Raw genomic sequence first — 21,327 nt, 5'->3', positions numbered from 1 at the left:
AGCCAGACTACAAACAGTAGCTCAAGGTGGAAGAGATAACCAGATGGGGTAAGGAAGAGACTGGGGTGAAGAGGAGGAGGGATAGCAGGGTAAGGGTGGTGGATGATAAAGTGCTTCTGCGGGAGCATGCAGGGAGTGTTGAGAGGGGGTAGGACAGCTAGATGCAGCTGGAAGGTTAGACGGAGGGCAGGGTAGAGAGGGGGAGGGGAGAAGCGGAAAAGGAGGGAAGTAAAAATACTGAGTGCATTGATCCACCAATGCACCCAGTCATTTTACTTTTCTCCTCCCCCCCCCCTCCACCACGCCCTCTGTCTAACCTCCCAACTGCATTTAGCTGCCCTACGCTCTTTCCACCTCATCCCTGCATGCTCCTGCAGCAGCACTTTACTGTCTCCCACCCTTACCCCATTATCCCTCTCCCTCTCCACCCCCTACCCGATTGCCTCTCCCATCATGCACTGCTGCTCATAGACTGGCTGCAGCTGCCTGAGACAGTGGTCATGAGTGTGTGAGCTGCATTTGCATGAGAATTTGTGTCACCCTGCAGCGGAGTGTGCACTGATATGAAACTTCCTGGCAGATTAAAACTGTGTGCCAGACCGAGACTCGAACTCGAGACCTTTGCCTATTGCGGGTAAGTGCTATACCATTTGAGCTACCCCTGCACGACTCACGACCTGTCCTCACAGCTGTTGTTTATTTTTGACAATGGCCTTGTTGGCTGAAAGTTTACTGTGTGACAGACTTTTTGTGGTGCCTAATGTGACTCAGTGTGTCTGCTATATGGTGAGTAGCAACTGTCCATTTCATAATATTGATACATTCCATCCTGGATTTTTGATTGTTTGACTATAGTCTTAATATTATTAATGTGAACTACCACTCACATCAGTGAAACTGCTAAATTTGGCTGAAAGGTTCAAACATAGATGCTTATTTAATAGTTTTGTGTTGCCTGAGTGACAGTCATTGCATCAGCAAATAGGAGCAGCATTTGCCTTCATGCTGGTTGTGGCACACCATTCAAATTTTAAAAATTATTCACAGTAGCTTCTTTTTCTTATCACTTCCGAAACAGTTTGTACTCTTTTTGATTATTTTGGTAAAAAAATTTAATGAGTTTCTAGCTTTGCAAGTTTAGTGAAGGATAAAGAACTAAATCTACATTTTTGCTAAAACAGTTAATACAAGAGACTTACTATGATATAAGTATATAATCTGAAACATTTTATGACTAGATACTTGAGAAATGAGGGTTATTTGGAAAAAAATAGTAAAAATAGTTTATGGAGGGTAATGGTAAACCAGTTCAAGTGAGTTGCTGTAAATAGTGTGATTAAGATTAGATGTTAAAACGTAACATTTACTGTTGTAGAGACAAATGCTGAGTTTGCTCACAACTGTTACAGAAATATAGTCAGTCTCTAATGACCATGCTGTGAATGAGCTGTTAAAACTAATCTTCCATCCTTCTACAGATATACAAAATCAGTTGTAATAGTTTTTCAGTAAAAGTGTATACCCTCAGTAATGCACAATTAATATTTTTCATAGGCTATCATATTCACTGTTGACTGGAGAAATCATTTATTTCACAACTGCACTTTCAGGCTTTGGACTATTTTCAAGTGGAACTGCAAAAGATTTTCCGTCAGCACATGCATAATGTCTGGAATGTGCTGAAGAATAATTTTTTACATTACCACATGAAAATAGTCCAAAGGCTGAACTGCAATTGTTAAATAAATAATTTCTATAGTCAAGGGCGAAGTTGATGTCCTTTTAAAAATTCTACATGCCTGTGAACCGTGAGCACAACAAAACCAGACTTAATAATTGCAGCAATATGTTATTAAATAGCTTTTCCAGATCACAGTTGTTGCTGTTTTCTCTCTCCATTTCCACTCTTTCCTTGTTAAGGAAAAGAATGTCCACATTTCTGTGGCCGCAAACGTGCTAAAATTAACTTTCTTCTTAAAATTTATACAAAGCAGTATCTAAATTATTAATTTAGCTGTTTTTAGCACAACTTCAAATATGAGATGATATTTCTAGTGACAACAAAGGAAAGAAGATTAGGATTTAAGATTCCATTAATGGTGAGGTCATTAGAGATAAGAGCACAAGCTTTAAATCCAATCTCATCAAACACGGTGTAGGGCCATTTTTGACATCCAAGGTATTTGAAATCCCTCCTGAGAGTCCATCGCTTCTACCAAATAAAGTGTCTTAAACAGTATGACAGCTTCCTTGGTCTTTCAACTTAGTTTCATCACACATCTCACTCAAAATCACAATATCACTGGCTAAACCATAATTGCCACAGTTACACTTTGAAGAAGCTCTGTATCTGTGTCCTCTACTAACAAACGGATCCTATAACAGGGAACAGGATATATGTGGTATTGCCCGGCCACCCTACACATTTCCCAATTATTGCTAGTTCAGGTTTGCTTTCCTTGCACCAATGAAGCTTCGTTCAGGCCTTAAGCCATATTACCTCTCCTGGAAATGTTTTATTCAGGCAGTTCCCCTCAGGTAGTTTCAATAAACACTGCATTCTCTAATCGAGTCTTAGGCACAGAGTCATGTTCACAGCAGTGGTAACTGTAGAATCCAAGCATTACAAAGACAGTGATTTATCAATAGAGCACAGAAGGATGATAACTTCTGCCACTCTGAAATATGGCACTCTCAGTCACACCACACTAAATGACTGCTACTAATGCTCGTCATGCCCAGTGAGTGCTGGCCCTTATTTTAGTGGGCAATGCTTTGAGTTTAATGTTGCAAGCTAGCTCAGCAGCATCAAAGGTTTTTTTACAAATTTATTGAACTTCAGCTAAGAATTCAGACTGCAAGTGTTGTTACCTACTTGGACTTAAGTAGGTGCTTAGCTTGGCAGATTTATTCTTTGACTGTCGCTATTTCCATGACAGTCTCTATTCACTGACCAGCTTACTACTGCCTTTAATCTGTCACATAACCTGGAATTTCTGTTAGCTTAACTGTACTTCAGTTTACATTACATTATTAGTCACATAGAGCTGCTACCCATTTTTGATTTCTCTTTGACTACTTCTCGCACAGATACCATCTTTTTTTTCCTATTATGAACAACTTCCCTGCATCTTTGATATTCTTCCTTTAGCTATTTCACCCCCATAAGAAATAATTTTGGATTCTAAAGGAGCAATATTCAGCACCGATCAACTGTCTACAGCAACTCGTAGCTTTTGATTTGAATTCATAGTAAAACCTTATAATCAGCAATTTAAGATATCATACCTCCCAAGCAAGAAGCACTGCATGGCTTGTAGCCCATTGACTTCCATACGTATGGCCCAGGAGAAGTTCTTGCTATTTTCATATCAAATGATGGTTCCTCATGGACGGCCTGGTAACTTTGAGTGCCATCAGAATCCATACTGAAAAAGAATTGACAGTACTGTATACACTATACTCATTTTATTACACTTGTGTACTATGAAGTTAAAATTAAAAATAAGAAAGAAGAGTTTTGCTGCAGATGACTTACACCTGTTATAAAACCGATTTGGAATGTAATACGTTGAAGAGATGGTGAAATGAAATAGAAAACAAAATTCTCTTACTTTTCTGATAAAATCTTGATAAAGTAAAAGACTTCATAATGAAATAATTGCCAATATCTACAACTTGGACATTCACACAAAGTGAAACAGAATGTAATTGGTAATAAAGAAAATGAGGAGCCAGGAAGTCATTTTTAAATTGGAGCAACATGTGTTACTTTTCTCCACTGAATGTTACTTTTCTTCAGCCTTCTTTTATACATATAAAAATGTTTAGGAATCTTGATAGCTTTTCATGTCTTTTTTTTTTTTGTAATGTTATTTGCCTTCATTATTAACTGTTGTCATTAATAGAGCATCGAATCTCCTGCAGATAATTATTCTTTTCCTCCCAATATTTTGTTCTCTCAACAAAAAGGAAAAATCTTAGATCTATAGTTGATTTATCTCTCAACTATCTGAGAAAAAGTAGGCCACACAGGAGTAATAATTAAAAAGAAAATTTCAGAAACACTAAATCATCATTTCAATGCATATTAACATTTTATGTGAAATGTAGGATTACATTTTATAAAACAATTCTAATTCATTGAAATCTCTGCTGTCATGCAGCAGAATGTGAAAACAGTGTTTGTGTAGAAAAAGGACTTGTTTCTGAATCAAAAATCCTTATCATCAGTTTCATAGCTTGTACACAGAAGTATATTTATATATCACATCTTTGTTTCTCATTCTATACTTAGTTCATTATACCAACAGGAATAGAAATATGAAAGAAGCACCCTAAGATAGAGAGGAGCACAGTAACCTGTCTACCAAATAAATATGTTGGATGACTGACTCCCAAATAATTACAGAGTGCATAGATGAATGTACAAGTTTCGCAGCAGAATGTTCTAAAATGCTGAATATATTTTGTTATTTAAGTTAAAATATACCAAGTTTCCAACAAGCTATATTCTTATTGAGTGATCAAAAAAGATGTAATTAATCATGTATGGCTCTGCCCAGTGCTTCTGAATTTGCAAAGTGATGAATGTCTTTAGGAAAAATGGAACATCATGGGCTAAGCATTACACGCCATACAGAAAGAGTTGATCCCTGATAGCTGACAGGCTTCAATCATGAATTTCAAAAGGCTGCTGTCAGAACTGTCTTGATATTCACCTACAAGTACAGAAACACCGAGTCATTCACATGGAAACGTGAACGAAATTGCATTACAAGACAGTTTATGGGAGACATGTGAAGCAGCTGCATCAACCCCCTTTAACTGGTAGGTATCTATTTTCACCATACAGGATATAATGACATCATTGTTATCATCACTAGTAGATGAGGACAACAGTGTGAGGTAGTCGGCACTCACATCACTTTATGATGGCAGAATATAATTAACGCAGACATGACAAAAGCTTGTGGTCTTTAAATCATCTGACACATCTGGAAGCACAGTAATATTTTAATTAAAATATATTGCTTTGGCACTGTATTAATGGGTATTTTACTTGTGCTCAAATTCATTAAGTCTTAGGGAAATATGAAGACAGAAGGAAGCACAGCAACAGATATCACTGTTTTCATGAATGTAAATGTGATAAAACCCTATATTGTCTACTGTCAAATTCAAATAATGATAATACTGAGATGTTAGATATACCTATATCTTCAATTTAAGAGATTTCCAATGGCATTAAATGACCAGATGTCTTAACATAAAATAAGGTATAAATTCAGCATATTATCATTATGCAGTCCATTATCAGTACGGTAAAGTCAGTGCAAACAAACATATTTTGTAACAAAGGCAGTAATATCTTATAATACATGCAGTACACTGCTACAAAATTATGTTGTTTCTTACATCATCATAATGCAACAAGATTTTTGTAATGGCTTTCATGGTGCATAGTTAAAAATAAATTCAACATTTTTCTTGATTATAAGGAGCAAACATGCATATAAAAATGTTAGCTATCAATGGAGTAGAATTATACAAACATTAGAAACTGTATTGGTACATTTCTCATATTTTCAGAAATTGTGAAAGCAGTTTTTGAATTACAAATGAGATTATTCTCTACAAACCAATTCAAAATAATTCACAGCCATAGACTACCCATGCATACATGAATTCTCCAGACATTATAAGCAGATTGAATTGAAGAAAGAAAAACGTTTTTACTTCAAAAACTGAAAAGAAAAGAAAGAGAAATGCACTCTAGAAAATATAATACAGAAATGATATGGCTGACCACTAAACTGAGAAAAGAAATTGTTATATGCCAAAAAAATACATGTTTCAACAAGGTCCCATGATGTTCATCCACATGGCAGCAGGAATAACAAATCACTACATGACAAGAAAGTAGCTCAGAGAGCTTTAGAGGGGAGAAGGTAGAGTTTGGGGGAAATGAATTAATAAATTGAAGACATGAAAAAGAGTGTGTGGGGGAAAAAAAAAAGACGGGCTAAAAGTGCTTAACAGGGACACATGCACGCATGTGCTTGCACACAGACAAAGGTGCCCCCCCCCCCTCTCTCTCTCTCTCTCTCTCTCTCTCTCTCTCTCTCTCTCTCTCTCACACACACACACACACACACACACACACACACACAGGGGCGAGGGAGGAATGGAGGGGCGGGAGAGGGAGGGAGGGAGGGAGGGAGGGAGGGAGGGAGAGAGAGACAGAGAGAGAGAGAGAGAGAGAGAGAGAGAGAGAGAGAGAGAGAGCGGTAGGGAGGAAGGGAGGGAGAGCATTTGATGACAATACCAACCGTAGCAATGCAATAAAGAAGTAAAAAAGCTATAAGTTATATATGTTTCCTCTCTCATTCCTTTGCCTTTAGTCTCTTCAGTCTGTTTATGTCTTGTTTTTACTCTTAAGATTTATCTTTTACTTTGTTTTCCACTGCGCTATGAATCTGATTAATCTTGTCTTCCAATTTATTGTATTTCCTTGCAGATAATGTACTAACTGATAAATGAAAATCTGCAGCTATTGCAAAAATGTTAGAATATCTTACACAATGCAAAAAAATATTCAGAGCATTTTGCTCACAGAAGCAATACAACTAGTAATTAAAGTGGCAAATGAAAACAGGTACAAACTGATAAAGAAACAAACAAGTATGCTAAACTTAGGTGAAGCTGTCAAGTATTACACAAGGGACTTCATCAACATTTTTTGCTCTGGATCTTGGTATTAAACAATGCAAAAGCAGTGACTTCTTCTGATCTCCAACAGATTTTTTTTTTTTAATGAAAGAAATAATGCTTAATACCTAATTTAAAAATGAAACATGAGACAGTAGTCCATGCTAAAGTATTAAAATATGTATTTCAATGAACATGCAGAGAATACAAAATACACAGTACTGGCACATATCCTAGTAATAACAGTCAGTACAATAGCTTTTGGTGCCACAAAAGCTTGTAAATGTAATCAGTGCACATATCATCATCTACTGAATCATGCAGAATTAGACAGAAGAGTAAAATGATTCAATATGATACATTATCTTTGTTCTGGAAAACAGAAGAGTCATTAAAAAGATAATTCAATTATAAATATAATAATATCAATAATTATCTAGTTTTGTGATAGATACAATTTCATTGCTTTTGAAATGTAGGATGAAATTCAGTTTACTATTTAAGAGATAACTTGAAATTTATTTTGGCACTACCACTGAAAAATTACTGGTTTACAGATATGAGTATTGAATCTTAACCACAATAAAAGACTGGTATGCAAAGATAATATCTACTGTAATAATATCTCTCATTTTGGAAGGTGAACACAGCAAGATATTGCCTTCTTATGGCATAGGAACGAACCACTTGTAGCGAGATATGTAGTCTAAAACAGCATTTTAACCACAAGGGCACTTGGTATTTTCTGATGTACATATTGATCATAAAGTATCAAAAATATGGGACTGCTTAGAGAAACAGAATGCTCCAAATCTCTCATTATGAAAATTCAGGTGCTGTACGGTAACTGTGAGAATAGTGCACAAATAGGAGATGAATAGTCAAAGTGATTTAGAATTAAGATCAGTATACAGCTGGAAGGTTCCCTTTTCCCATTACTCTATAATCATCGATACTATAATGAATGACTGCAAGGAATTGGAAAATGAAGACCTAAATGTTCTTATATTTGTTGAGAACTGTCATATGAGATAAAGTCAGCATGAATGTATGGAAGAAACTGGATATGTGAAAAGTGATGGTAGTGCTAATCCTGAGGTTCTGCATAGAGTAATCAAAAGATCCAAATTCTTCAATCCAATACAAAGATATATATGTGGTAGGGAGGTTCCCATGAAAAGCCAAACAGACCATGTTCAAAACTTTCCTTCTGCCCATCATTGATTATTGTCTGGAGAGCTGTGTCATAACTAAAAAACATGAAAGTCAACTGCAAGCAGCTGAAATGAAGTACCTTTGGTCTGCTCTGCAAAACAGAAGAACAGACAAGGTCAGATATGAACATACATGGAGTTACTTGTGAGTGAAAGTTGACATAGAGGAAAGGCTGAGTGTAGTGAGACTGAGTTGGTTTGGTCATAAGAAATAAAGTGACAGAAAAAGAAATTCCAATACCAAAAAATAATTGATGTACAGCAATGAAATTTAAGGAACAGGTTTGGCCAGATAACATATTTAAGTAATTAACATTGCAAGAAGACAGACTAATGTAAGTGCAAGATATACCATTGCAAACGTGAAATGCTGATACATTAGTAACTAGTATAACCACCAGAATGTTGAATACAGGCAAGCAAATGTGTCTGCATTGTGTTGCAGAGGTGTTAGATGTCAATTTGTGGGATGGTGTTCCATGCCTGTTGCATCTGGTCGGTTGTGGATGACGATGGAGTTGTCACTCACACACTGCCATAACATGGCCATTATTGGCACTGAGGCAGAACCACCTTTCAGCAGAAAACACAACAGACCTCTACTCTGCTCTCCAATGAGCTCTTGCTTGCCACCACTAAAGTTGAAAATGGCAGTGGTTTGGGATCAGTGGAATGCAAGTTACAGGACATTTGCCTTGGAGCTGTCCTTGAAGCAACCAATTTGTAAGAGTTCGCTGTATCACAGTCAAGCCAACTGCAGCCCAGACTGCTGCTGCAGATGCAGTACAATGTGCCAGAGCCATAAGCTGAACAGAATGTAGTGCCACTTGGCCATCCAGAGCTTGGCCTTCTTGCAACCGTACATTCTTGTGAGCAAGGCTGCCACAAATCATATAGTGGTGACATTCCTGCCACGGCTTTCTGCAGTATCATTTAAGTAACATCCAGCTTCTTGTAGCCCCATTACATAACCTTGTTCAATGTCAGGGAGGTGTTGATATGGCATCTTTGTCACCATATAGGCATTCTTAACTAACATCAAATCACCACACCCTATCTCAACTCACAACTGCTACAGCATGTATTTAAACAAGCCTGATTTGTATCCTCATAGTGGCTCTACCAGCACCACTCATATGCGACTGGCGCAAAATGTGAACAGACATAATCTTTCAGACGTAGAAACATGCCTATCAACTTTCATTTATGTTGCATAACTCTTTCTTAATGCTGTAATTTTTTAACTGTCACTGTAGAAGCAAGTAAACTGAACCCCTATCAATGCTTGGGATAACATGTGGCAGGCAAACACCCTAAGGTGTCCGTGAAAGAGTGGGCTGGCCCTGATTAAAGAAGAACTTAAAAGTGAAGTAGAAACGTGAACACAGTGGTGAGAGAGAAAATCTACCAAGACAGAAGCAGCTGGGGCAAAAAATTCAAAACTTCCTAAGCTGGCTTGCCAGAAGGAGATGATGATGCGATGATGATGATGATGATGATGATGACAACGATGACGATACAGTATCAAATGTCTAAAACACATATGAAAGTGTATGATTCTAGTTAATACTGCTAGTCACTTTACTAAGTTGGGCTCTACAGCATCCCTCCCCCCACATGGATTCTTTAGAAACACGTTTAGAATGTAACTCAGCAATTATGACCAAGACCAATGATAATTTTTTCAAGATTCAGATCTTTCTTTAGGGGGGAAGTCTTACTTCAATGGGTAAATCCTTCTTTTAAAATATTTGTCATCCAGGGCAACTGAGAAGCCCATCTAACTCAAGCAACTAAGCAAATAAGCTGTAGCCACAAACTACACATACAATAATAGATTAGATGAGCAGTCTGTAGAAGTGAGGGTGTTAGAAAAACTAATAAAGAAAGACATAGTCTCCACTTTATGTAATGCTTGGAATTAAGCAATTAATTAAGCTTTCAACTGTCACCTGTTCCATGTGTTGGAAACATTTCAGAAAAAGACAATAACTTAATGCTGCTGCTAGTGAAGGAAACAGACTTGCCAACAGAATAATGTGTACAGTCAGCCACAGAAAGTGAGCTCAGGTATACATAGTTGTGCCCAACTGACATATCATCATGACCTGATCAGTGTCCAGACAGTGAACATTCATTAATCATATTCCATCATACTCAAGTATGTACTTTTGTTGTGTGCATGACTGTGATGAGTGCTTATACACTTTATGGGTAGGTTTGGGTTGTTATGGATGAAGATAAGAAAGATGGTGAAACCCAATACTGGTACATAGCCTTCTTTTCCTGAAGAGCACCGAGGGGGCCACTGAGCTTAATGCCCCCTATATGACAGCTGCATCACCACCAAGAGTCACCTGCCCTCACTTCACGAGACACTGCGGAGGTTTGGAATGAAAACCAGGATATTGGCACAAAGACTAGAGATCAGAAACTTTAAACTACCGTATTTACTCGAATCTAAGCCGCACTTTTTTTCCGGTTTTTGTAATCCAAAAAACCGCCTGCGGCTTAGAATCGAGTGCAAAGCAAGCGGAAGTTCTGAAAAATGTTGGTAGGTGCCGCCACAACTAACTTCTGCCGTCGAATATATGTAGCGCCACACAAGCATGCTTTGTGGGCACAAAGATAAATACTGGCGCCACAACCTTTTTTTTTTCTCCGTCCCGAGTTTCGACCACTGCATTTTCATACATTGTCCAAAGAAGTAAATACAAATTCCGTATTGTTCATCTTCGAATGTAGCAGAATTTCAATGTACTACGAAAATCCGACTGGCAAGACTGTTAGGGATGTTTGTCAATATGGCCAACTCTACCTTCCGAGTTTTTTCCTACCCGTGAGAAGAGATGGTTGCTAATAGGAACCTGATGAAATGTGAATCACATGCAGTATTCTCTTCACCATAAGAATAATACGAAAATAAACATTTTGCCATGTATTCTTCCGTGTTTGCTGCTCTCATTTAAATCCTGTCTGCCTAATAAACTACGAAACTAGAGTGAAACAACAGCAAACGCGGAAGAATATACGTATCGTGTCATGTTTATATTCGTATTATTCTTATGCCTAATAGTGATATAGTCAGAAATGAAGCACGGCAACTGACTAGATTTTAAATGTAAGATGACTAATTTCTGTGCAGAATTTGATGTACTAAAGAAGCGGCCGCAAAGATTTTCAAACGGAGAAAAATTTGCGCCTAACTCTCGTTCAGAACATGTTCTATCATACGCAGTCTATTATTTGGTTCTTGTTGATCAAAGAAAGCAGCAGTGTAAGTAACAACAAACTGCAGTCTCTTGCCATTGTTTCGCTAATGAGACGATTCCTCTTTTCTTTTCTTTTCTTTCTTTCTTTCTTTCTTTTTTTTTTTTAAAAAAAAAAAAAAGCGGCGGTAGCGCGCACAAAAGCAAAGTCATGCCGCGAGCGGCGACATGCCGTACACACGCACTATCAGAATGCGACAAACAGTGCATGACACAGTACAGTAAAGCATTTTCAGCTTAGAGTGACGTAAACACCTATAACAAAGAAAACGGCATTTATCAGATCAAAGCAAAATAAGCAATCGATTCAAACCAGACGAAGCACGTGAAAAAGGAAGGGTACCCGTATAAATACGGACGGAGCGCCTGACGCATAGCAATGGCTACCTGGTAAAGCTTAACTGCTAAGCTTACGACTCGAACCAAACTACTGTAGCAGTATCGTCTCTCATTCGACCTAAATCGTGTCTCGTATTACAATGGACCAACTTTGTTTCGATTTGGAGGTGTGGCCTAAAACTTTTCTCTCCCCTTGAATTTCGAGTCTCAAATTTCAGGTGCGGCTTAGATTCGGGAAATATTTTTTTCCTTTATTTCGAGTCTCTTTTTTCAGGTGCGGCTTAGATTCGAGTGCGGCTTAGATTCGAGTAAATACGGTATCGCCTATTCTCCTCCAGCTGGCCAAAACCTGGCAGTACAAATTTTCCGCCGCCAGGATTTGAATCAGTTTACCTCCAAACTGAACACCACAGCACAGACATGTGTTTGTGGCCCTGGGTATGGAGGCTGGATTATATTCTATGGATCCCATTATTTATGAGAACTTTTAGGAGGCAAAACAAGTTGTGCATTAACAAAATGAATTAACTGTCAGAAACAACATTAAAAATTAACTCCCATTAATGTTTAAGTAACTTCTAGCAACATTTCAGAAAGAAATATAAGTGAGCTGACATATTATATGAAAGAACTGAACCAATAACCAAGGGGTGCAGTGATTATTCTTTTATTAAAGGTAAAAAGGGTAAGTATAAACATTAATTTCAGTCAGTGGTGTGTTTTTGGTTAAATTTTCTTCTAGCATTCACCACAGATTTATTATTGTATCCTCTTAACTTGTCTTGAGATTGCTATTCTTGGACATGTCTACATGAAAAGCATCATGAAAGCCCTGATTATAACTAATTTCTGACTTGGGGAAAGAACACAAATTATAAGAGAGAATTTCCCTTTGTAGCACTAATACACATAGCTGCTGAAGGGAAATAATGCTTTTTCACAGGCATAACATGGACAATAATGGACAATCACTGGCTCCATTAATTCTGGGTGAAACTTTTTCTATTCATTATCATGCAGCTAAGTTATCTTATTCATCTCTCAACACTAAAATGAATAATCAAGCTTTCTTCACATATAGAGTCATTTTATGTATTATTGTTTAATGTGAAATGTGTGAGGAACACTATTTATTCACAATAAAGAACTATGGAGAAGATACATCATTAAGATCTTTTTACACAATCTATGAAAATAAGAGTAGATAAACTGAAGTACACTTAACAATTATATGTATCTACTGAACTTGGCAGATGCACATTTCTTACATAGAAGGTAGGAGACATTCTTTAGAAGAGAAATACCACACTGCATAAAGCTACAACCTTTAATACCCATAATATTTACAATATAAGTTGAGCCAAATGTTGAGGTCTGATCTTCAAACATTCCCTTCCTTGCCTTATTTTAGCTAATATTCTGCCTTTAATTGTTTTTATATAAATGGGTTGTTGATCTATATCTTTCTTCCACATACTTCAGATTCTAATATTTTGGATATTTTAATATGTTTAGTTATTCTGCACCCCAAATTTTGTAACTGTTTTGAGATTCACACAGTAAAAAGAAAGATAAACAAAATTTCTTGAAATAATTTTGTTAACTGGATAAACTCAGTCAGTATTCTGAATAATAGGTGCTATTTCAATTAGTGCAATTGGTCACTGTTTTACAAAGAATCCTATCATTAGCTGATTTTGGGTAGTTTTGCCCCTCTGCTGATGGCTGTTTGATTCACTTGTGTACTTCTTTTGACATCAGTGACGCATGTATGCTGATGAACTGTAGGTCATTAAACACATCTGTGTCTGCTGGACTTTGCTTGGCTGCAAGCCAAGCACAAATTTTGCAGTTAGCACTACAACACAGTCTACTTATTACTTGTTTCTCAAAAGGTAAATTATCATGTAATAACAGACTATTTCTTTCCACTCCTTGTATACATGCAGTTACAGCAGACCTTCGTACATCCTATCTGGCAATGCAATAATGAATAATAAAGGAACTAAAGATACGCTACTTGTCTAAAGTATTGCACGCCCTTGATTGCTTTTATTAGTTATGCATTTACATGCATTTTTTCTTTTTGACAACACTTAGCAACAACGTGATATACTGCTAATTATTGTCTCTGAAAGTGCCCCATGTTAACTAAGGTTTGCTGTTTGCTGTCTCCGGTCTGAAAGTATTGCTGGGTTTTTAAAATTTTCTTCCCACTGTGCCTGTATCCATTTACCATAATGGTGAAAACTCATGAATTCATCCCTAGAAAGAAAAAGTGCATCAAGGTTTTACACAATTAAGGCCAAAATAACAATGAAATTGCACAGAGATTGAACTGTTTGAAGTCAACTTTGAGTCAAAATCTGCAAAAGCTGACAGCCAAAGGAAATGTGGGAAATTTACCATGAAGCAGCACCCACTCATTTCTTTGCTTTGGGAGGACAGAATACTTCCTTGACTAAGCCAAAAAAACAGGAGTGCTACTTCAGTTGAACTGGCAAAAGGATAACAAGAAGCAACAGGAGCTGATTCCAGCTCATCTGTTGTCAGGAAAAGACTCTGTGCAATGGCAATGAAGGCTACAGGTGCCAAGAAGAAGCCACTTTTAACTTCCACAGTGAGGAAAAAAAAGAGGACGGCATGGTCCAGACTGCGCATAAAATGGACAAAAGAGCAGTAGAGAATTGTGGTATTTTCAGATGAAAACCGATTTTCCATGATTAATGACAGACCACAGCTCTTCAGGTGTAAACCCAATGAAAGGATGGATCCTGACTGCCTTGTTTGAACCATGAAACACACTCCATCGGTAATGGTGTGGGGAGCAATGACATACCAACGTGTTGGAAGGCCGTAATTTGTTCAGAGAACTATGAACAGTGATCAATGCAAAGTTGTGATTCAGCACCCTCTGACGTTCACTGCATGTGATGATTTCCTGGATGCACAGCAGGTTTTCCACACCACATATCGAAAATTGTGGATTTTGGTTATTTTATCTGTGTAATACAATTTTCAAGGTTATTGCTGTTACATATCAGCAAATCTGTCATTTCAGATTCATTCTGTCACAACTGAATTGGGTGTCAGAGAACTTCTGTGGCAGGAAATTTGCCAGAACTTAATCCAAATGAGACTTTGTGGCGACTGGTTGGGGAAAAGGATACAGAAAAAGAACAAAATAGGAGCTGTTGGAGGTGACTGTGAAAGAGTGGTACCATGAAACTGATATCAGCATGTTTAGAAAATTGATCGACTCCATGCCTGACAGAGTGAAGGTTGTTGCAAGGGAAAATGGAGTGAAAAGGGGGGGGGGGGGGGGGGAAGAGGGTTTCCAACAAAATACTCCTTTTAGTGAAAAAGTGTCCTCACCCTGCTGCTGATTGTAGCACAGAACAAAGAACAAGTCTGTACGTGTGCATGAGAGCACATACAACATTACGCTAATGCTGCTGATAGCAGCAGAAGTGTTCATATCCATGAGCACTTCCAGTCAAGGTGTCAGCAGCTGTACACTTCACAGATTCCACAGCATTCTGACAAAGTGGTTTTATGAAGAAAGAACATGCAAGTATTTTAAATGAACAATGTGAACTAAAGCTTTGTCTCCTTGACCTCAGAAGAAAAGATTACAACAACAGCAACAACAACAACAACAAAAAGTGATTAACGATTAAACAAAACTTGCTGTACATTAGCACACACAGTGTAGGCCACAGACAACAGCTCAAGAATTAAAAAGAAAATTACAAACTCTGCGCTCATAGTACTGCTACAAAAGAAATGTCATTGAGACCTTGAAGAAAACGGGTTTTGACAGTGACGATGTTTACAGACCAAAAGTGTAATTTTTTGACAGACTTCGATTCACTAGCACCATGGAAACATAGAGTAGCCAATGAATTTTTACAAGAAGAAATACTTCTCCAATTCAAATGTGCAGCTTCATTAATTTCTGTTGTACAGTGTCTAGTTGGAGTCAATAATTATCTTTGCTCATTCTCAATTAATTTTGAAATGAGTATTCATACTCTAAAATAAGTTATTTTGAAGAAATGTCATGTTTCCCTTGACGTTCCATCCGCTCATTCTTTTTTTTTTTTCCCCCGTAATAACTGTTCTTTTTGTGTTATTCACTGCCAGGGCATATAATGCTGTGTGGCTGCAGAAAAAGCAAGACTTGTTAATTTCCTTTTAGCAGTCAATGCCACTTTGGCTTGCATCGTTCGTGCAGTACTGATGCACTCTTTCTGGTCCATGCAAACACACAGGACTTTTTCCATGCACTTTGTTGGATGTTTTCACGGCTGTGTAAGTGTCCACTAAGGTGACATGATTCAGTTAAGAATATTGTAGCATTGTAAATTAGTCTGTTTCCTTTCGCACCAAAGAAAGGTGCATAGAGCATATGAGCATGAGTTAGACAGACATGCATGGAGCTTTTAAGTAGATAGGACAGTGAGCTGCTCTTGGTGGCTAGTCTGACATAAACCCATATGGCTGGAAAGTTAGGTCAGGTATCCAGTTCACAGGAAGCTGTGTTTTTCCAGATAATTATATAAGCTTTGTGCCATAAATATACCATCCATAGTCTGTGAAATGCTGGATATGGCACAGTCATAGGGAAATCTGCTTTTGGATGCCTACAGTGTGAGGTATCAATGTCATGAACTAGTAATCTTGTGTAATTGATTCTTCAGGTATGTCACCTGCACTTAAATAGTTAATGTCAGTCTGTCAGTTTAGAGTAATGATGTTGACAGTTATTCACCTTGAACTCTCTCATGGGAGGAGACACCCTGCCTTTCACAAGTCAGAATAAAGAGAAAGTGGCAGAGGACTAACATCTCCTGCAAGTCTAAAAGATGTGTAACACAGAACATAATGAAATGAAGAAGAAGAATAGTTAGGCAAAAATTACAGCATGATTTGCTGCTGAAAACAATATTTGAAGGAATGGTAGAGAGAGGTAATCACAGGAGAAGGCCTAAAAATGAGTACATATGGCAGATCAATGATGAAATGAGATACAGCAGTCATGATAAAACATAGGGTTCAGCTGGCAATTTCTCTTCTGTAAAAACGCTTTACTTTCCATTTCCAGTCTACATTTCACAGCGTCTCTACTTTGGCCATCACCAGTTATTTTACTGTCCAAATAGCAAAATTCATCAACTACTTTTAGTGTCTCATTTCCTAATCTAATTCTCTCACCATTGCCTAATTTAATTCACCTATGCTTCATTAATCTTCTTGTGCTTTTGTTAACCCTGCAGAAGTTGCACCATGGTTCATACGATCAGTAATCGCTTTGTACTGTCAGTCCTTGTGGAGGTAAGTGTATATTCATAAGTAAAAATTAACAAAGTAATTGTAAATATATAATTTATTATGTTTAAATTTTAGTGAGAGCTCTGGCTAATAAGATGACAGGCACAGAAAATCTCTTTGTCCAGTGTAGATGACTGGGTTGTTAGCAGCATGGATTAATTACAGAACTGATACTTTCAACATTCAGCAGAGAATAAAATATGTCAATGGGCATTTGCAAGAATTTCTTGTGCACATTTGGACAGCAAGCAACTGTCACACATGTTTACACCTCCTTTTTCCTTGTTGTACATAACTATCATTTCTGCTATGTCTATCTCTTCACCATCACTGTGAACATGGTGGAGACAGGATACAACATTTTTGCCTTTCTTGGGAATATATAGTACAAGATTTTCCGAATGCAAATCTGAACCCTCTGGACATTTACTTTGCTTCTTGAATTCAGCAAAAATATATAAACAGAACAACTAACTGACCTGTCCCTAACAAAATAATGCAACTGAGAGAAAGTAACATTGCAATAATAAGAAATACCTTGAGAATAAAGTATAATAAGTCTGGCATCCCTTTTACTGTTTATCCTAAAAGCAACAATGCAAATTATATCAAATGCTCCTGTTCTCATGGGACTGTCAGACTACAATTCTTGACCATTTCACCATCGCTGCTCTAGTCAAAACGAAACAAAAGAGTAATGTAGTACTGCTAATAGATGAAGAGTACTCAGGTCATGTGTTTCCTAGGTCGGAAAAAATAGAAAGGAAAGAAAAAATAGATTCCTGTGGACTGTCAGTCCATGTGCAACTACTGCAGGATTAACATTCACTGTATGTCTTCCATTCAAGAAACTGACCATTCCTTTTAACTGTAATTTCAAGTTCTTTGCTGACTGTAACAGAATTACAAGGTCGTCAGCAAACCTCAAAGTTTTTATTTCTTCTGCCTCAACATTAATTCCTTCTCCAAACTTTTCTTTGCCTCCCTTACCACTTTCTCAATGAACATACTGATTAAATTGGGGATAGGCTACAACCCTGTTTCACTCCTTTCTCAATCACTACTTTTTCATGCCATTTGATTCTTGTAACTGATGACACTTACAATATTTTGCTCCCTGTATTTTACGAGGGTGAATCAAATATAAACCAGAACTTTTGTTTTATGCACCTTTTTGTAAACAGAGAGCAGTATAATCTCTGCTCATTGTTGCTTTCATTTCCAGTAGTTGTTCTACAGAGGCAGAATGTTGCAGTACTGTTTCTTTAGTCGGAATCGCAATGTCAGAGCAAGAGATACCATCATCTGTTATGCAACACATTATAATCAAGTTTCTCACTGTAGAGGGCGTAAAACCATACAAAATTTTGAAAAGATTTGGTGTACGGTTCAAGAAAAACTCTCTGATCAAGATGCAAGTGTATGTGTGGCACAAACTGTTTTTACAATGATGAGGCACAGTTGAGAATCCATCTCACCAATGTTGTCTGAGGACCAGTATGAATGAGGAGAATATTTGCAACAGACTTTTTTGGTTCTAAAGAAGTTCTTCTCATTAGTTTTCTCCATGAACCTAGTACTGTGAATATTGCATACTACTGCTGAATTTTGGACTAAACAAATCATCGGAAAAGGCATTCATATCCAATCCAGTATGTGATTGTGCTTAATGACAACACTCGACCCCACACAGCTGCCCAAACTCAACAAAAAATTCAAGAATTGTGCTAGACTACACTAGAATATCATCCTTACATCCAAACTTGGCACCCTGCAGTTTTCATTTGTTTTGACCACTAAATGAAACAGTCAGAGGAAATAGGAGACTATACAGAAAAATAAGTTCATGTGTATGAATTTTTCTGAAGCTTAAATAAATTTATAAAAAATTCCATTTCACATTTTATTCACCCTTGTCCCCCTGATACCTTCACAATTTCATAGAATTTTTCCTGTTAACAACACTTTCTCTAAATCTACAAAAGCAGGTTTGCCTTTCTTTAACCTATTTTCTACGATAAGTCGTATGGTCAGTATTGCCTTGCGTGTTCCAATCGTTCTCCGGAACCCAAATTGATCTTCCCTGAGGTCGACTTCTACCAGTGTTTCCATTCTTCTGCAAATATTTCGTGACAGTAGTTTACAACCATGACTTATTAAACAGAAAACAGACAGCCTGGTAATTGCCCACATTCCATATAAAACAATTTACAAATCTCTTCCTTAGTTCTATCAAAATTCATTTTGCTGCTAACAAACCTTTCACTTCTTCGAAAGCTCTTTTACCAAGGCATATTGCAATTGCCATTTTCCTCACACAGCTTCACTTTTCGTCACTACGCACCCAAAGTAACCAAAAGATATTACTTGTTTCAAATTTCCTTTCCAATGATACTATGACAGGACTGTGCATTTTGATTCTCATTAGTGATGTTTTTTTTTTTTTTTTTTTTAACACTGAGGTGACAAAAGTCAAGGGATACCTCCTAATTTTGTGTTGTATCTCCTTTTGCCCAGCATAGTGTAGCAACTAGACATGGCCTGGACAACAAGCTTTTGGAAGTTCCCTGCAGAAATATTGAGCCATGCTTCCTCTATAGCCATCCATAAGTGTGAAAGTGTTGCTGTTGCAGGATTTTGTGCTCAGACTGGCCTCTCAATTATGTGCCATAAACGTTTGATAGGATCCATTTGGGTGGTCAGGGTGACATAATCATTCACTTGAATTGTCCAGAATGGTCTTCACACAGATCGCAAAAAATTGTGACCTGGTGCATTTTAATCATTCGCTCGAATTGTCCAGAATGGTCTTTCAAACCAACTGCAAATAATTGTGGGTCAATGACATGGTGCACTGTCATTCATAAAAATTCCATCATTGTTTGAGAACATGTAGTCCATGAATGGCTGCAAATGGTCTCCAAGTAGCCGAACATAATTGTTTCCAGACAATGATCCGTTCATAAACACAGCCCACACTATTATGGAGTCGCTGCCAGCTTGCGCAGTGCCTTGTTGACAACCTAGATCCGTGGCTTTGTGGAGTCTTTGTCACACTCGATCACTACCAGCAGCTCTTACCAACTGAAACTGGGACTCATCTGACCAGGCCGTGGCTTCCAGTCATCTAGGGTCCACTTGATATGGTCACGATCCCAGGAGAGGCATTGCAGGCAATGTTGTGCTGTTAGCAAATTCACTCATTTTGGTCATTTGCTGCCATAGTCCATTGACACTAAATTTTGCTGCATTGTCCTAATGGACACCTTTGTCATACGTCCCACACTGATTTCTGTGATTATTTCATGCAGTGGTGCTTATCTGTTAGCACTGACAACTTTACAAAACTCTCTGTCTGCATTGTTCTTGGTGAGAAGTAAGGCCTGAAATATGGTATTTCTGGCACATTGTCGACACTGTGGATCCCAGAATACTGAAATCCCTAATAATTTCCAATGTGTCTGGCTCCAACTACCATTCCATGTTCAAAGTCTGTCAATTCACATAAACCTTTTCACATAAATCACCTGAGTACAAATATAGCTCCAGCAAGGCAATACCCTTCAATACTGCCATCTGTATATGTGCATATCACTATTCCATGACTTTTACAACCCTCTCCATCACAAATTTTAGTTCTTATGATCCTGTTATCAATGCTTGGTGTTTCTTTCTCCTTCCACTATTATGTCACTTATTTTTTTTTTAAAAGGTTTTATTTCTAAATTTCTCAGAATCAACACTGAAAATCATTGGTGACAAAAATCTAACACCTCTTTGAATAGTCAGATTGCCTATCCTTACTACACTTTGTCTTTTGTACCGTTCCTTTATCTACCTTCTCTCCATAAAATTCTCAGCAACATAATTAAAAGTCTTGAGGAGGCTGGAGCAGTGAACTCTGTGAGTCATGAATTATGGTCAGTGATATAATTTAGCAAAGTGGTAATTCACACTGGACATACATAGTAAACTGTTTGCAGTTAATGGACTTAAAAGCAAATAAATCCAATGTACAGAAAAGAAAACATATCTCTGTTTGGGCTAAGACACATCAGGCTCGAACACTTAAAAAAAATGGGCACAAGTCTTCCATGGTAATGTAGAATTCAAAATTTGTTTTAAGTTCTGATAGTTGGCAGGAACTATCAAATAACACAAGTCCTTCATATTTTACCCCATTTATTATCTTCACACAGATATCTAAAATTTAAATTAGAAGGAATTGTAACAAATCAGCCAGACCATGGGTCTCTGGTACAGTGTAAAGGTTAGTAATTAGTGCACAAAAACTGAAAAAGTTCAAGAAGAGCACTAGGTTATTACAAGATGCTCTGCAAAAGTTTGACGGTTATTGAACACCGATAAAATAGGCTCTTATTTTTTCATTGCTGTATAGAGACTCAAACTCAGGTCCAGTCTAGCAGATAGCACATCCTCCACTACAGATTGAAAAGTAT

The 21,327-nt window shown here is 37.5% G+C and overlaps 1 protein-coding gene across 1 annotated transcript in view; it reads right to left on the bottom strand.

The window, feature by feature from the left end:
* The window catches only part of LOC126191540 (protein madd-4-like), a 502,815-nt gene that overhangs the window by 145,732 nt on the left and 335,756 nt on the right, over nt 1-21,327 (bottom strand). Inside the window, exon 12 of the mRNA XM_049932445.1 lies at nt 3,289-3,428. Coding sequence (XP_049788402.1) covers nt 3,289-3,428 — 140 coding nt within the window. The remainder of the gene's footprint in view (nt 1-3,288; nt 3,429-21,327) is intronic.

This window comes from Schistocerca cancellata, chromosome 6, assembly GCF_023864275.1.
Source record: "Schistocerca cancellata isolate TAMUIC-IGC-003103 chromosome 6, iqSchCanc2.1, whole genome shotgun sequence".
NCBI classification, from domain to species: domain Eukaryota; kingdom Metazoa; phylum Arthropoda; class Insecta; order Orthoptera; family Acrididae; genus Schistocerca; species Schistocerca cancellata.
Note: the sequence above shows the minus strand (reverse complement) of the source record. Positions and strands in the feature narration are given on the sequence as shown.